General features: G+C 47.8%; 1 protein-coding gene across 1 annotated transcript; it reads right to left on the reverse strand.

The window, feature by feature from the left end:
• Positions 1-350: 350 nt before the first annotated feature.
• Positions 351-7,859, reverse strand: LOC135812903 (uncharacterized). The gene is made up of 3 exons (XM_065326125.1): positions 7,336-7,859; positions 3,089-3,226; positions 351-843 (listed from the first exon to the last, which is right to left on the reverse strand). Exons 1-3 carry the CDS (start codon positions 7,592-7,594, stop codon positions 584-586), a joined length of 657 nt encoding a protein of 218 aa, XP_065182197.1. The 5' UTR covers positions 7,595-7,859; the 3' UTR covers positions 351-583.
• Between the last annotated feature and the right edge of the window lie 6,706 nt (positions 7,860-14,565).

Here is a 14,565-nt window from a genome sequence, read left to right on the forward strand (position 1 = left end):
GGCGCAGGACAGACGAGACTGGCGCCTCATGTCCAATCGTCCCCGGCCGGCTGTGCCAAAGCCTAGAGTGTTCACTTGGGGCTGTGGCAGGGACTTCCGTCGGCCCAACGATCTAACTCGCCACAGGAAATGCTGCAACTCCTGATGCTATCATTGCACAGAGCAATGGGCATCCAAAGGTGTGTGTGTGTGTGCCACCTTTGTTGGTTCCAGGGTTCATATACTTTCTATGTGAAGTATACTATATTCATGCGATGTAAAACTGCTGTAACAACCATTTTACAGAGCAACCTCTACGGAGGTTGTGATTATATTACGCGAACACCATCACAAACAAATTTCTTCACGGATGAGAGAAGCTAACAATACTATACAAGTACGGTGATCATGAACAAGTCAACACTCTGCTGTATCATGGCCTCCTTCGCAGTAGCACCGACTAATTCGAAAAATGTAGCAAGAAATGTGAAGCAACAACGATCAGACACGGGTTCAGCTCTTCAGGAAACCAAACATGCAGTGCAGGAGGAGAATACGGAAGCATGCAGAAATGCATCAAAACAAGTACACGCCTAAAGGCAAGTTAAATGTTCTGCTTTTCAGTGACAACATGCACAAGCTGAATCTCATCCGACTCTGGATCTCTGCTGCAGCAAGCGCAGCAGCTGCCCATGAAGTAGAATAGACATGCCAGAACCGCAGCTCCTGCCGACGCACAGGAGAGGAAGAAGCCCATTGAATAGCCGTTGGTCCCCGAAGTGTTATCGTTGAAAATCAGCTGGAGGATGTCGTTGTCGTTGACAACCCAGGCGAAACGACCAACAGCTCCGATCATGGCACCGGCTACGCATATCACAAAATCACACAGTGAACCCTTGCATTGGCAAAGAAAGGCCAGCTATAGACATTACATTATCATGATGATTGAATACATGTTGTCCCGAGTGGCACACTCATGCCTGTTGAATGCCACCCAGTGTACACGAGAGCAAGAGCGTGTTATTTGAATGGGTTGCTGTCACGGTGAAATTTCAGGAAATCCAGGAGATCCCGGGACTACACCATTTTAGAACACTAAGAAAGAGCAAAACGTTCAGGTGCTTCAACATCACCATTGCTTTTTCTTAGGGCATGTTCGATTGGTAGGATCGGGATCCCGATCCACCGGATCCACTGGATTCGTACCCTTTCGATTGGTCGAATTCGGATCCGGATCCTTCGGATTTGGATCCGGTCAACCCACCTCGGGGAGCAGGGTTGACCGGATCCAACGGATCCAAATGTGACCTTTGTGCGTATATGGCGGGTAAAAATCATTTTTGTACACATTGTGGTACCCACACGTGGATGGAGATAGAGCTTGTTGACTTTTTGTACGACGCACGCGATGAGTACGGCGTTCACCCTTTTGGGTGACTTGTGACCGCCATTGTCAACATGGCAACAGTCAAGGTCCAAAATAAAGTGTTCAGTTGAATCTGAAGGATCCGACGGATCTGAGATCTGGATTCCGATCCTTACCAATCGAACATGCCCTTAGCGTTCTGTAGCATGTTCTTTCTCGGAGGAAGCCAGCTGCATAAAGGTAATTATAGTATACAGTCAACTTCGCTAATAACGACTGTGAATAGAGAGGTTTTAAAAGATGCACGTTATTTCCGACGTGACGCGCAATTTCACGTCGAACTTGGCGTAAAACTCCAAATTTCGACGTGAGCAGCAGGTCGCTCGCGTTGATTTTTCGACGTGCGAGCAAATAACGCGAGCTGAACTTTCGCGTCACGTCGGAAATAACGTGCATTAACCTCTCTAATATAACGACAATTCGCGAATACCGACAGCATTTCCATGCCCAGAGCAAAGTCCCTTCCAACTGTAATACATATAATGAGACTTCGGGTATAACGACACTTCGCGAATAAGGACACTTTTTTGATGCCCCGCCGAGTGTCGCTATAAGCGAAGTTGACTGTATATTTTTTCTTACAAGCATGCAGGTCGCCTGCTGCACAACGGCAACTCAGTAGTCTGCGGAACACTATGTCCCGCTGCTGTTTCGTAATATGATGTAATCCAGGAACTCCGCCACGCCAGATACTAGTATCCATTTTCTTTTTCCTTTTTTTTTATAGAAAAGAAAAAGGACGAAGGAACTACAAGTTGCGGTATAATTCTACGTCGGTCAGTGTCGTGCAATGTTATCGCATGAGCTGATTGTTTAGTAGCTGGTGGTGTTAGTGGACATTATAGCGTAACTTGTAATTCCTTGGTCCTTCTTCTTGTCTATAAATTAATCCTTGGCTCTCCATCCACTTCCTTGTATCGGCTATTTTTATTATGTCCCATGAAGCGCAGACAGTAAATAAATATTCCATGCAGGTAAGTCAGGAGCTGGCAGCCTGCACACTCTGTTAGTGCACTCATGCTGCTGCCACACGATGTAAAGGGCTTCAGATGATGCCCGTTGAACACATCTACAGCTAAACCGACAAGCACGAGTCTGACTGTAATTAATATTTGTTTCTAATGTCCTTGTAATCATTGTCAGAACTACTTCATGACGAAGAAAATGCAAGCTCTCAGCCAGTATCCAACCACTCCAAGACACATCAATGCATTCCAGCTGTCAAGTCAATCCATTTTTCGTTCAGGTGTGTGTGTGTGGGGGGGGGGGGGGTCCTAACTAAAACTTTTTCGTTTCGTGAAAATCCTCGATAATGCCGGATGGCCCCTTAGTCCACGCATACGCTTTAAACTATGCTGGACATGGGTATACACAATGTCCTGTTGTGGACATGGAAATCCGGTCGCACGTCTAGCGGCTCCAGGGCGCTGGTCATGCAGCCGTGGATAAGCGGTACGAGTACACGCATGCATTTTTATGCGCTGCAGCGCGCTGAGTCGCATCGGATCAACATGTGCACTGCACGCGCTGAGGGTGCCGGCCGCGGTCAATCGAGTGGATTTCCATGTCCGCTACAGTACTACAAAGCTTTGGGACAGCTCAAGGCAGATTGCCGGCCAGAAAAGAAGCATCAAATGCAGTAAAAAAGGTAAAAGTAATGAGCCCCAGTACTGGCCCTCTTACCTTGCAGAAGTGTCAAGAAACCAGTTGCTATCAGAACGCCAAACGAACCGAATGCGCCAATTCCGAACACGCCTGCCAGAGCGCCTGCACTCAGACTGCCCAGACTCATGCCTTTGACTTCGGTGAGCGTACCCAGCCCTAGATGTGTGTGTTTGCATGGAAAAATTTGGAATACACATCACACGCCGGTCATGTACATGCAAGCATGCACAGACATACAGACAGACACGCACACACACGCACACCAATACACAGATTTGCACACCGCACACACACGTGTCCGCAAACAGGATTACATGCACCGGGAAATATCATCGGGGGGGGGGGGGGGGGGGGGGGGACGGCCGCATATATGGAGGATGGCAGATGCATGTCATCCATGGTCATTATGTGCATGTGGAACCTACAGTCCATTCAGAAAAAGATGAGCTCTGGCTCTGGACAGCTGCCGTGTTTGGTGATTTTGTGGTACACTGTGCAGTGCCGCGCGCTTCGAAACTTGAAAAAGGGTCCAAAAAAGTCACCTCAAGTGGGGTTCGAACCGCAAATGTACTGTTATGCAAGTGGAGTGAACAGCCTGGATTTTCGTAGTTTTCCCCAATTCAGTGCTTTGGGGGCAAAATCTGGCCGAAATCCTATTCTTGTTATGGCTTGGTTTTTGGAGAAATAGACTTCAAAAACACAATTGGAAGAGCATTCCGTGGGGGATTGCCAAAAAATTGTGACGAAAACTCAAAATTTGACCGTTTATGGCCAACAGCTAGGATATCATCTTTTTTCTGAATGGACTGTAGGTCAAACATTTTAGGGGTGCATGTGCCCCCCCCCCCCCCTGCCCCATGCGGGCTATGCACCTGTCCAGTGAATCCTCTGAGCAGACCGACTGTGCTATGTGACTTGCTCTACTCACTCTCCATAATAGAGAGGTTCCGGGGTACCATTTTCCGTGCCAAAATCCGTATGGGCTCTACGGATTTTTTGAGGCGTGCTCCATACGATTTTTCGGCACGGAGAATCCGTGTGGACTGGCTTTCATACGAACCATGTTTCGTATGGAGATTTCGCGTCATCGGGTGCAGAAAGATTCTTCGCGTACAAATTTGGTACGAGGAACATCGATTTTCGGCGGGTAGTTTTGATTTCGGTACAAATTTTCAAAAGAAAAAGGCATAGCGCGGGAATGTGACGTGTTCGCGATCGTAACCTAGGCAATGAGGGCAAACACATAAGTTCCGCACTCCGGAACATTTCACTGCTCGAAAACGACATTTATTTATTTATTTATTTATTGCAGCATCTCATAGCACAGTGAGAACACCGGCCAATACAAAGAGAGAGGGTGTTAGCCAACCACGGCAAGGAAGGGAGAAGGGGAGGAGAAGAAAAAAGGAACCGGCATGGATAAGTAGTGATTGCAACAAAATGAGAAACACAAAATCAAAGTCAAGGCGCGACAAGGCTCTTAAAAAGGCGGAGGGAAGAAAGGTCCTTAGCTTCTTGGGGAAGTGCCAGCCACGCAGAGTACGCAGTGAAAAGGGGAGAGTGAAGTAGAAAGGAGGACTTGGGTTTCGGAAGGGAAAGGGAGTTTCTCGTGCTACGGGAAGAAAACCAGTTGAAACAGTGGAGGTGAGGTGGACACAGATTGAGTTTGAGAGAATGGATAAGGGTGACAAGATGTGAATTACGTCTCTTAGACAAAGGGGTAGTGTGAGCAAGGGCATAAAGGGTGGAAGATGGGAGCATGCGGGGTTTCCGGAGGAGGATTTTTAGAACTTTTTTGTGCTGAATTTCGAGCTTTTCAGCACGGGTTGTGGAAATTCCAGCCCAAGCAGTATCTGCATAATCAAAAATGGGGCGTATGTAAGCTGAGTAAAAGAGGAGTTTACAAGAGATTGGGAGATGGTAACAGTGAGAAGAGAGGATTCCTAAAGATGAACTTGATCGTTTACATAATTTTGTAATCGATGTGGGGTTCCCATGAAAGATTAGAGTCAATGAAAATGCCAAGATGCTTATGGCTGGAGACTATGTCTATAGGCTGGGGGAAAGTGGGATGGAGGAGGGGCGGAACATCAGGCTGAGAAGGAAAGAGCATGATTTTAGTTTTAGACAGATTGGGCGATAACCGCCAAGACGACATCCAGGAAATTACTCTTTGAATCCCGTTAGCTTGGTTACTCATCAGGCCAGTGATGTTAGGAGATGCCCGTAGGAGCGTTGTGTCGTCTGCGAATAGTGATGTGCCCGGGGCAGCTGCGGGCAGATCATTGACGTATAAGATAAAAAGAAGGGGGCCGAGGATGGAACCCTGGGGAACTCCGGATAGTACTGTTGTGTCGGCTGAGGACGTCCCATGTACCGTGACGTACTGCGTTCGCCCAGTTAGGTAAGATGTCAGCCATAGCAGGGGATTGCCGTCTACAGTAAACGATCCACGAAGCTTGGCCAAGAGCCCCCGGTGCCAGACGGTATCGAAGGCCTTGGCAAGATCGAAAAAACAGATCCCGACTAAGTCTCCAGCATCCCGATGTCGACACACTAATTGCACCAGGCGCGTCAGCTGGAGGGTGGTAGAATCGCCTCTGCGAAATCCGGACTGAGCTGAACTCAAACGTGACGAGACATGACAGTACAATTGGTCGTAGAAAACGCGCTCACAGAGTTTGGAAACACAGGACAGTAGAGATATCGGACGGTAGTTTGATGCTTCGTGGCGGGACCCTTTCTTGTAGATCGGTATAACATTAGCTGTTTTCCATGCAGAGGGAAAACGACCAGTGCGGAATGATAGGTTGAAAATCAGACATAAGGGGTATGCTATTGAGGGCGCAAGGGACTTTAATACCAGATTAGTGATGCCGTCTGGGCCTGGCGCCTTGTCAGACGGGAGCTTTCGAATGTAACGTCGGATGGCAGCAGTCGTAGTAAAGACAGATGTGAGGCGGTCAGCCTCACCCGACTCCTGGGCAATGGGGGGAATGGGTAGAGAAGGGTCATCAGGCACGGCCACTGAGGCGAACTGAGAGTTCAATGCAGTGGCTTTAGCTGAAGAGGTAGTAGCCTGCTGTGTAGAACTAATGGTGAGTGTCGGGATGTCACGAGATACTTTATGATTTTTTAATTTGCTCACGAACTGAAACAGTGATGGGACATATAAAAAATCCGTAGCGCCTCTACGGATTTTGGCACGAAAAATCGTACTCCTGAACCTCCCTAATTATGTACAGTGAAACATGTCTAAGGCGACCCCTCAAGGGACAAGAAAAGTGGTCGCCGTGGCCAGGTGGTCTTCTTATCCAGGTTCAGCGGGTCACGTGACTATATCCACATGTGATACATCATTTTGATCAGTGCATCACAGCCTATGCATAGCGCTACTCTAGCACGACTCATGTACCTGGGGTCCTCAGACCTGTCAAATGCCGTGCATGCACCATGTACATGTACATCTACACTTCCTGCACTGATGTGTAGATCTACCATGCATGCCTGGTGCACCATGCAAAGCGTACATTTACATGACTAGCACTGTGCAACGCGGTCGCGGGTGGGTGGTCGTTGGTGGCGTTGGTCGCCTTATCAGAGGTGTTTTGAACGTGAATGCGTCCGTGACAAGGAAAAGCGGTCGCCATGGTCGATTGGTCGCCATTACAGGTTTTACTGTACAATATAGATCTACAAACAGGACAAACAGGACAGTGCAGAGGCACATGTACATGTACATGCAAGCAGTTACTGATCGGGGTGTGCAATGCATTTTCTGCTCAGGTCGCTATGACTATGACACTAGGTTCAGGGCAGGCCAAGGCAAGGGTTAGGACACACATGGCAGGGCCAATGCCACTGGTATAGCGAGTGTGGCCATGTCTGCACCAGTTTTTTACCAATTCCAGCGTTCATGGAATGTCCAGCATTGAAATGATTTATGCGGAAATGCTATCACCGCTGGGTAGTTAGTAGCTACTAGTCTCGTGTAGATCTACTCCTCGCTAACGTCTCTTCCTCCGAAACTGTTCTTCCCGTCCAGTGAGGACTTGTGTGCTGTCTGTTTGCTAGCAGGATGTGTGCCCCGGGCTGAAACAACCAGATACGATCATGATGTAGCATCATAGATCAGCTAGAGTACAGGTCTATCCTCCCCGGTGACGATACTGAAAAATAATAATTGGGTTCAGGGTAATGATCGGCCCTGGGGGCCGTACCACATTTCAGGAGCTGGCTCGGGGCCTGCATGGCAAAACACTTACATCGCAGTGTTGTCGACGAGTTGCAGGTCTTGAGGGTCAAGGTTTCTTCACCGTTTAGTGCAGCCACCTTACCACACGTTTTCCAAAGGCCTATTTGGACAGTGAGCTTCACAGGGACTAAGTAGTCCGTTCTATCCGTACTCGAGAATTCTACCCAGTTGTTGAGAAGCTGACTTGCGATGCCGCAGCCTAGGGCCGTACAGATAAGGAAGACACCAACCCCGGCCAAACAGCGGGAGCTGCTATTGATATGCACCATGCCTGGTTGAAGCAAGAGCTACGCGCTGCCTGAGTCTAGTTCGAGGTTCTTGCGCGGAAATGAAGCAGAAGCCTAACGAACAACAGAAAAGACGCTCAGTGCAGTTTCTACGCTTGTGCGCTGGACCACGCGGACCAGGAAAATGGGGAGAAATGCCGCACAGCGCCTAACGATTTTACGTCTACGACGGACGCCGGTGTAGGTCTACTTGAGTCTTGACTGTGTTGCCAAGCCATGAACCGGCGCAGATCGGCCGGACTTCAGTTTTGGCCTATCCGGTGCGGATTTCAAGCCACGTGGTCACCGGCATGCGGACCCTGACCAACTCCATGCACGACACAATCAGTCTCTGTTCTGGCTACATGTGGCCGCACTCCACCAGTCTACGAGAACTCAGAAGGATCTTCTCGTCGGTGTGTAGTGTGGACCACATCGCGATGTCCATGGCATGGTGTTAGAGCTAGAGAGGACGCAAAATTGAGGTACTAAGTAACGTGGCAACCGTGACTTAGCCGGTGACAATTTGGACAGTGGTGGCTGGTGGCTACCAAGGTGTCATCAATGGTCATCCTCGTGTCACTTGCACCAGATCCTAGACAAGGGGGTCGCGTGGACCAAGGCCGAATCAGTGGACAATGGCATGCGCGGGGTAGACTCTACACTGTGCGCAAATACGCATGCTAACATGCCCCTGACATAACACAACTGACATAACAATCATGTCGTGTGATAAGTATTCAGGGTTTCGAACTTTCGAAAGCAGACTGGATGATGGATTTAGTGTTAGTCTCTCGCTCTCTACTGCTACATGTACCATGTCGCTTGTCAGGACTAACGTTACTTGCTAGATCTCCCAGTACCACCGGCATTGTAGTCTCTGCGGCATATTATGCTCCTCAGGGAGTCGTAAAAGGCTTTTACAGTTTTACGACTCCCTGATGCGCCTGTATGCTCGGATCCGACTTCTACATGCATAGGAGGTCGAAAACAAACTCTGCTCGCGATCGGCTCGTTGCGCGTTACGATAAGCGTTCGTATGTGTTGTATGATTGAGTACCTGCCCATGAAGACAGCAGACGTATTGGTAAGCCGTAGCAGTTTGAGTTATCGTCGTCACTGTGTGATCTTTGACCAAGTGGGCCAATTCAAACTACTGTAGCTAAGTTCATGTAACTCGGCAACTGCTCCGTGGGAACTGCTCCAGGGAACGCCCTACATAACAGTAGCTTCTTCCGTGTCGCAGCGTGTCACTGTCAGCAGCGCAGCATTCACGATTCCTGCGCTTCGAAATCTTTGCGGTGCGCACACTGACGTACAAGGGAGACACCTGTCAGAAGTGTAGTTGTCAGTAGCTTGCCTTCACTTCACTCTTCAGGCTTCAGCACTAGCACTGTTCATCGCGGCCTGGCACGCGCATACACCAGGCGCACTACTAGTCACATGGCAAACATTGTTTTTGACACTTGTTTTTGACACTTTTCACCATAGGAAAAAAGATGTCTGCTCCTTACACCGCGTACCGGAGCTCCCACTATCTCGTAGAGTCTACACCTTGGTGAAAACCCCATATGGATATGGCCATACCAAGGCCGCATAAGTCTGACGTAACTGTTATGTCTTGGCGCAGCCTCGTGCACCATGTTGCATGTAACAACGGCGTTACGTGCATGACGCCATGATCATAATAATTATTATTATGAGTCATGACTTTCAAGAAAAAACCCACCCCTAGGCCTTATATTATTTTAAGTTCTAGTTATGCCTGCTTGTATGGTGCCTACATTATAATTATGTCAGAGAGCCAGGTCTGTGTCGGCGTCTAGGAGACGACCGATCAGCGACGCTCTCGATACGGCCCTCTGGCTAACCAGTCGGGCACTAACAGTAACTCGCCATCAGGCCCTACGTACATGTACCTGCCGTCCAAAATAATTATTATTATTAACATTTATTTTTAAATCATTCCGACAACACATGGCTCAGATCAGAGCGCCGGTCACCACATCATGCGTCAATGGTGAGTATGCCTTTCCCAAATCGACCGGCCGAAAAGTACCCTTTTCAGAAAATCGCTTATAGAGAGAACAAATTCTGCTGTCATCGCCACACTACAACAAAGTCATGAAGGTTTACCAAAATCGATTTTCTTGTCACAATCATCAGTGGAAAGCCGTGACTGAAGAATAACCATGCCAAATCAATAATTTATCTACATTCAATAATGTGTTACGAGAACAAAACAAAGTGCTACAAATAGAATGAGGGAAGGTGAGACAATAGAAGTAAAGTGAGAGCTAAGTGCAACAGGGGTGAGGAACTAATTGCAACGCTAGAACTATGTAGTGAGACAAACAATCATGCTGTGCACCTACGAAAACAATCTTAACGCAACTACATGTTTCTTCTGCTTACAAAGATCAGGCTTATGCAAACGAATACAAACAGCCTCAAGTACTTTCAACTGACTAGCGTACCGTGCACGACAAAGAACAGAAAAACTAAAATCATCATACACCTGCAGACACTTAGGGTGAGTAAGTAAGTCCAACTCGGTCCGGTATCTACTCATGACAACACAGTTCGGGTAGAGAAAAAGTTGAATAGTTTTCTCAAGAGACTTAAAGAAAGTAAACAGATATCGGAGGAAGAGTTCTTCAAAATGCGGCCCATTGGTTCCGTCCGACCACGTCTCTATGGGCTCCCAAAAATACATAAAGCGAACTGTCCGTTGCGCCCCATATTATCCATGGTCGCATCACCGCAATATAATATCTCTAAATGGCTGTGTGGTTGGCTTGACATCGTGCAAAAGTTCTATTGCAAACATACAGTTAAAGACACCTTCGAATTCATTGACGTCCTTCGCTCCCACCCAGTTCCGGCCTCCGCGCATATGTGCTCGTTTGATGTTGTGAGTCTATTCACGAACGTTCCGTTAGAAGAGACTATCAATATTTGCCTAGATGTGTTGTACCGCAATGATGAAGTTGATACGCCGTGGATATCGGAGACGGCATTCCGGGAACTGATGTTGCTCGTGACGACTGGTGTGGAGTTTTCCTTCAGTGACATTATGTATAGGCAGGTTGATGGGGTAGCCATGGGCTCCCCATTAGGTCCAGTATTAGCGAATGTGTTCGTTGGTTACTGCGAGTCGCTGATTGCAGAACAGTTGTGGCCAGCATTGTACGTTCGTTTTGTTGATGATTCCTTCACCTGGTTCGATTCTCTTGAAGATAGCCAAATCTTTCTTGGTATTCTAAATGACCTACATCCTTCCATACGCTTTACTTGTGAGCACGAACAAGCGAACAAACTTCCCTTTCTAGACGTCCTTGTGGAAAAGTCTAGTCAGGGTACAGTAACATCTGTGTACAGAAAGCCTACATTCACCGGCCAGTACATAATGTTTGACTCGTATTGTTCGTACCAATACAAGGTGAATTTAGTGCGTAACTTGGTGGATCGAGCAAACCGTATTTGCTCCTCTTCCAAACTGGCTGAGGAACTGGAATTCCTAAAGTCAGTTTTTCTAAAGAACGGGTATCCCGACGATCTCTTGAAGGAGCTCATGAGCGAAAGGCTGCATAGAAAGGAAATACGTTTTGGCCCGGACAAATGTCCCACGTATCTTTCTCTCCCTTGGAAAGGTAACCTCTCATTATCCATGAGTCGCGTGGTCCGCAAAATTGTACAACAAACGTACGCGGTACATTTTGTACCGGTTTTCACAACTGTACGTGCGTTCACGGTGAGGAAGGATGTCCTACCACCCAACTCGCATCTAAATTGGTATACCAATTTGAGTGCCGACAATGCGGTAGTCGGTACGTTGGTAGGACTCTTCAACATCTGAACGCACGTATCAAGCAGCACGTCCCACTGCACATGCTGACTGGCTCGGCACGGGCACTGCGACCCAAACGCGGCAGGCCACCTAAGAACCCTCGATCAGAGCCATCGTTAGCACAATTGCCGTCGACGGCAATAGTGCCTCCATTACCCGTATCGAGAGCCGTGGAGATGGATAATGTGCACATTGTCACTAACGTTATTGTATTGTATTGTATTGTATTGTATTTATTTAAAAGGATTCTCCAAAAGCAAATGGATGCTTATCACGGAAGTCTCCCACATAAATATCGCAAGAAAAAAATGGGGAAATGGGGGAGAGGAGAGTGGAAGATGAAGCATGGGATGAAGGGAAACAAGTACCTAAATATCGAGGTATAAAAGCAGGAAAGAAATCGACGAGGGAAGAAATCACCTCTGCAGATAATAGCGGGACATTTAGATGAAAAAAACCCAGCAAGGATTAATTTTTAAAAGGAAAAAAATTCTCAAACGGAAAAGTTCGGAATTCCAGTCAGAGAATATCTATGCTGTGAGTAATGAGCCTTTAGAGCAATGCGAAAATTGACAGAGGACTGAACGCAGCGGATGTGTTCTGGAAGTTTGTTCCATTCCACAGATAAACTGAAGAGAGGGGATTTAAGGAAATGGGCGCCAGAACGAGGTAAAACTATAGAGGACGGGTGACGACAACTAAGGGATACATTGAATTTGAAACGAATTAGCAAAGACGGAAACTGGTAAAAGACATGATGAAAATACAGCAAGGACAGAATCTGACGACGCCACTTCAGGGATGACCAGTCACAAGTACGATTAAGAATCTGCTTCGGGGTTTCCCACTCAGGAGGGTGCCGGGTCTTACAAAGCAGATATGAACGAGCAGCAACGGCTTGCAGTCGGTCTAACGTAAGCGAATCTGAATGGGATACGGCGAATGACCAGACAGGGACTGCGTATTCTAACAGTGGTCGTACGTAACACTTGTAGAGCAAATTCACGGTTGAAGCAGAAAGGAAATGGGCCATATGGCGCAACAGAAAAACACGACTGCGAAACTTATGGGTGATAGATTTTATATGGTCAGAAAAATTTAGTGAAGGAGTGATAGTCACGCCGAGATGACAGTGGCTATCACCTTTCTGAATAGGCACACCGTTCATTGTCAAGGGGGATGACGGGCCGGGGGCTAATGCATATTTTTGAAAGGGTAGGTGGACGCATTTACTGGTGTTAAACGTCATGGCAGTAGCTGATGACCATTGACAACACTTATCAATGTCAGTCTGGAGCAATGCATGATGGATAGGAAGTGAGGTGTTTGCTGGAGAAACAAGAATTAAATTAGAGTCATCAGCAAAAAGGGATAGGGTACTAGAAGCAGGGGCATCAGGAAAGGAGTTGATGCACAGGTTAAAAAGAAGCGGGCCGAGATGGGAACCTTGGGGTACGCCAGCTGTGATGGGCAAAGGGTCAGAAAGAGTTTGGCCAATGCGAACGCAAATACTACGATCACTGATGAAGTCCTTCACCCAAGAACAGGCAGAAAGAGAACACCAACCTGAAACAGATTGAATAACTAAATGATGACTAACTCTGTCAAAGGCCTTAGAAAAATCAAGGAACAGCTGGTCACAAGAAGACTTAGAGTCAAATGCACGCGAAACAATTGAGGTAAGCTGTACCAATTGGTCAACTGTTGACCTCTTTCGACAAAAGCCAAACTGGCTGGAACTGATAATTTTATGGCTCTCAACAAACGAGTAAAACTGACGGCTAATCATAGACTCATACAATTTGGCAACTGCATTTAACAGCGATATAGGACGGTAATTGACTGGGTGAGAAGGATTACCTTTTCCCTTGAACACAGGTACAACAACGGCAGATTTCCACTCCCTGGGCTGAGTACTGGACAGCAAGCAGCGGTTGAAAAGGGCGGAAAGAGACTGTGACGTGACCTCAGCTGTTTCACGGAGGATGCGATTGTTCAGCAGTCCAGCGGTTTTACGTTGAATGGGAAGTCTGGATAGCGTGTCAAATACGGACTGCACAGAGAATGGTTGTATGGAGAACTTCACAGTGGACGTGGGTGTTAAAATACCAGCTGAGTGCAGGTCAGGTGTTAGCAGTGGCGCCTGGCTGTAGCTCGCAAACACTTTGGCTAGGAGATTCGTCTTTTCCGTATTACTCGTGGCTGGGTAGGCTTGGTTGTCATGGTAGAGGTCAGGGATAACCGGAGACGGGCGATTCACATTACAAAGGATCTTTGCTTTGCGCCACCATGTACGGGTTCCATGATGCTGAGCCATGTCTCTCGCCATCCTCTCGTGATAATGGCGTTTCGCCTTCCGGAGCAAGGAAGTGAGACAGTTACGTGAGAGTCTATACGCTATCCAACTATCTGTAGATCCGAGACGTTTGGCATTGGCGAAGAGGCGATCCCGAAGCCGCCTCTGACGATGGTGAACAGCAGAGTACCAAGGCTTGTTCGATGGAAATGTGCTTCTCCGGACGACGGGAACAAACAACGATACAGAGTCTTCCAGCGCTGTGCGCCACAATGACCAGGCCTCATCAACTGTTTGCGCATTTTGGACGGCATCTAGCAAGGGTAGTTGCCACACGTGGTTGTTAAATGCTTGCCAGTCCGTGTGGGCAAAGTCGAGCCAGGTGTTTTGTGCAGAAGATATTTGGGCTGTGGAGCCTGCTGATCGGTTGTGGACGACATCGAAAACTACAGGACAGTGATCAGATACCGGTGGGAGGATGGTGAGATGGGAGACTGCTATTGGAGCATTAGTGATAACTAGGTCGAGTAGTGATGAACTCTTACCACTTGCGGAGTAGCGGGTAGGCTGTTGATCCACAAGTTGCGATAAGCCCAGATCATCCAGGGTGTCATACATGCATGTACCAGCAGGTGTATCAGGATCGGATGCTAGCCATTTCGAGAGGCGAGCGTTAAAGTCGCCAATGACAAATATGGAAGCTTGAGGACAAGATATTGATTGAATGCAGGTCCGGAGTGCGCTGCAGAACTGATCAGGTGGCTGCCAAGGAGGACGGTAACAACAGAACACAAACGTGGAGTTGGGGCGATGCTCTAGTTCTATGCA

The sequence above is a fragment of the Sycon ciliatum genome, chromosome 1 (assembly GCF_964019385.1).
Source record: "Sycon ciliatum chromosome 1, ocSycCili1.1, whole genome shotgun sequence".
NCBI lineage: Eukaryota > Metazoa > Porifera > Calcarea > Leucosolenida > Sycettidae > Sycon > Sycon ciliatum.